Source organism: Zingiber officinale, chromosome 6B (genome assembly GCF_018446385.1).
Source record: "Zingiber officinale cultivar Zhangliang chromosome 6B, Zo_v1.1, whole genome shotgun sequence".
Lineage (NCBI taxonomy): Eukaryota > Viridiplantae > Streptophyta > Magnoliopsida > Zingiberales > Zingiberaceae > Zingiber > Zingiber officinale.
Window position 1 is genome coordinate 130,456,415 of NC_055996.1, and position 2,573 is coordinate 130,458,987.

At 35.6% G+C, this 2,573-nt stretch overlaps 1 protein-coding gene across 1 annotated transcript; it reads left to right on the forward strand.

Annotated features, from left to right (window-relative positions):
* Positions 1 to 500: 500 nt before the first annotated feature.
* LOC121991538 (uncharacterized mitochondrial protein AtMg00810-like) lies at positions 501 to 1,052 on the forward strand. Its single transcript, XM_042545529.1, has one exon. It carries the CDS (start codon positions 501 to 503, stop codon positions 1,050 to 1,052), a length of 552 nt encoding a protein of 183 aa, XP_042401463.1.
* Positions 1,053 to 2,573: the final 1,521 nt, after the last annotated feature.

The window sequence follows — 2,573 nt, forward strand, 5'->3', positions numbered from 1 at the left end:
CAATTAGTGTGAAGTGGGTGTACAAAATAAAAATACATGCGCAAGGCGAGGTTGAAAAATACAAAGCAAGATTGGTTGCCAAGGGGTACAAGCAAAAGGCCGGAATTGACTATGATGAGGTATTTGCACCTATTGCTCGTCTTGAAACAATTCGGTTGATCATTTCTATTGCAGCTCAAAACTATTGGAGAATCCATCAAATGGATGTAAAATCTGCATTTTTGAATGGAGACTTGGAGAAATAAGTCTATATTGATCAACCTTTGGATTATATAGTGCCTAACGAAGAAAACAAAGTGCTAAAATTGAAGAAGGCTCTCTATGACTTGAAACAAGCCCCTCGTGCTTGGAATAGCAGAATTGATAAATATTTTCTAGCAAATGGTTTTATCAAGTGTCCACATGAACATGCTCTCTATACAAGGAATGATAAAAATGGTGATATGTTACTTGTTTGCTTGTATGTGGATGACTTAATTTTTATAGGGAATAATCCAAAGATGTTTGAAGATTTCAAGAGAGCTATGACAAAGGAGTTTGAGATGACGGATATTGGCACAATGCCCTACTATCTTGGGATTGAAGTGAAGCAACGAGATGACGACATATTTATTTCTCAAGAAGGATATGCTAAAGAAATTCTCAAGAAGTTTGATATGAAAAATTGCAATCCAGTCAGGACACCCGTGGAGTATGGAATCAAGCCACACATGAATCAAGATGGTGAAAAAGTTGATCCAACATTATTCAAGAGTCTTGTTGGAAGCTTGAGGTATCTAACCTATACTAGACCGGATATTCTTTTTGGTGTTGGACTTGTGAGTCGTTACATGGAAGCTCCTACTACTTCACATTTGAAAATTGCCAAAAGAATTCTTCGTTACATCAAAGGTACAATTAATTATGGTATCTTGTATGTTTTCTCGGACGACTTTATGCTTGTTGGCTATTGTGATAGTGATTGGGCCGGTGATATTGATAGTCGAAAAAGTACTACTGGGTTTGTTTTCTTTATGGGAAATTCAGCTTTTACTTGGAATTCTAAGAAGTAACCTATTGTTACTCTTTCTACTTATGAGGCGGAGTATGTAGCTGCTACTTCTTGTGTTTGCCATGCTATTTGGTTAAGGAGTTTGTTAAAAGAATTGAATCTGTCACAAGAAGATTCGACGAAGATTTATGTTGATAATAAATTTGCAATTGCATTGGCCAAGAATCCGGTGTTTCATGAAAGAAGCAAGCATATTGATACAAGGTATCATTTTATTCGAGATTGCATATCAAAGGAAGAAGTGAAGATTGAGTACGTGAAGTCACAAGATAAAGTTGCCGATGTCTTCATGAAATCGTTGAAATTTGATGTTTTAAAGAAGCTACGTTTTTTACTTGGAGTAATAAATCTGGTTTAAGAGGGGATGTTGAAAATATAAACTAGATTAATTAAGTATTTAATATTGTGTGCATGAATATTGGAGGTCTTTTGAAGGATTTATGAATGACTCTTTGGATGATGCATGTATGTCATTTAATATTGGTTCATGTATTTATGTAGATACATCTTGGGTATTCCCTATAAATACCATATATATGTAACAATTTAGATATGACAAAATGAAGAAGTAGTTTCCTCTCATCTTAAGTGTTATAGTTTTTTGCTCTTCATTTTCTAACAGTGCATACAAGTTTCAGCAACCCATGTACCTGGATTTTCTTTCACCAGTAGCGACCTTTCTAAGTACAATGGCCACCAAGCATACTTTGACTTTCAAATACTAAAGGTAGTGTAGTTATTTGTTTAATTATATACATGGCATTTTTATACTGAATAAATGATTGTATATATTTTTTGTAAAATACAACACCCAAATATAACCTTAACGAAATTTTTAGAAATTTTATGAGAATTTTTTGGAACTCGTATAACGAATTTAAGGGGATCAAATATTGGGCCATGAGAAAGTCTATTTAAACTATCCCATTTAAACGAGGAAATATTTATTTTTTTTATTCCTTTTTTTTCTTTTTTTTCTTCCCTTACCTGTGCCCTAATCCTCACCGCGCCACCCCTAGGGGTGGGGGAAAATATCAAAATTTCGGTATACCACACATATCGTACCGAAATTTACCGAACTATACTGATTTTACGATATATCAAAAATTTCGATACGGTAAAATACCGTACCAAAATTTTCGGTATCGGTATCGGTATATGTTTTTTTAGTGAAAATTTCGATATACCATATCGATACCGAAAATTTACTCTAAACGATATAAATACTAGAAATTCGGTATACCAAAATTCGGTATACCGAAATTTTGGTACAGTATCGGTATAAAAAAATTTTATACCGTATTTTTTAGTACGGTAACGGTATGGGAGTTGGTGGTTCGGTATACCGTACCGAACCACCCCTGGCCACCCCCTTGCTCCCGACGCCTTCTCCACTTCGCCTTCCCTAGCCGACGGTGCTGCCCCCACATCGTTTCCTTTTCTCCCTCGCGAATAAAACTGATGGCAAGGAGAAATCGGACACTTCTTCTCCCCGATCCCTCTTCCTTCTTGCTCTTCTCGA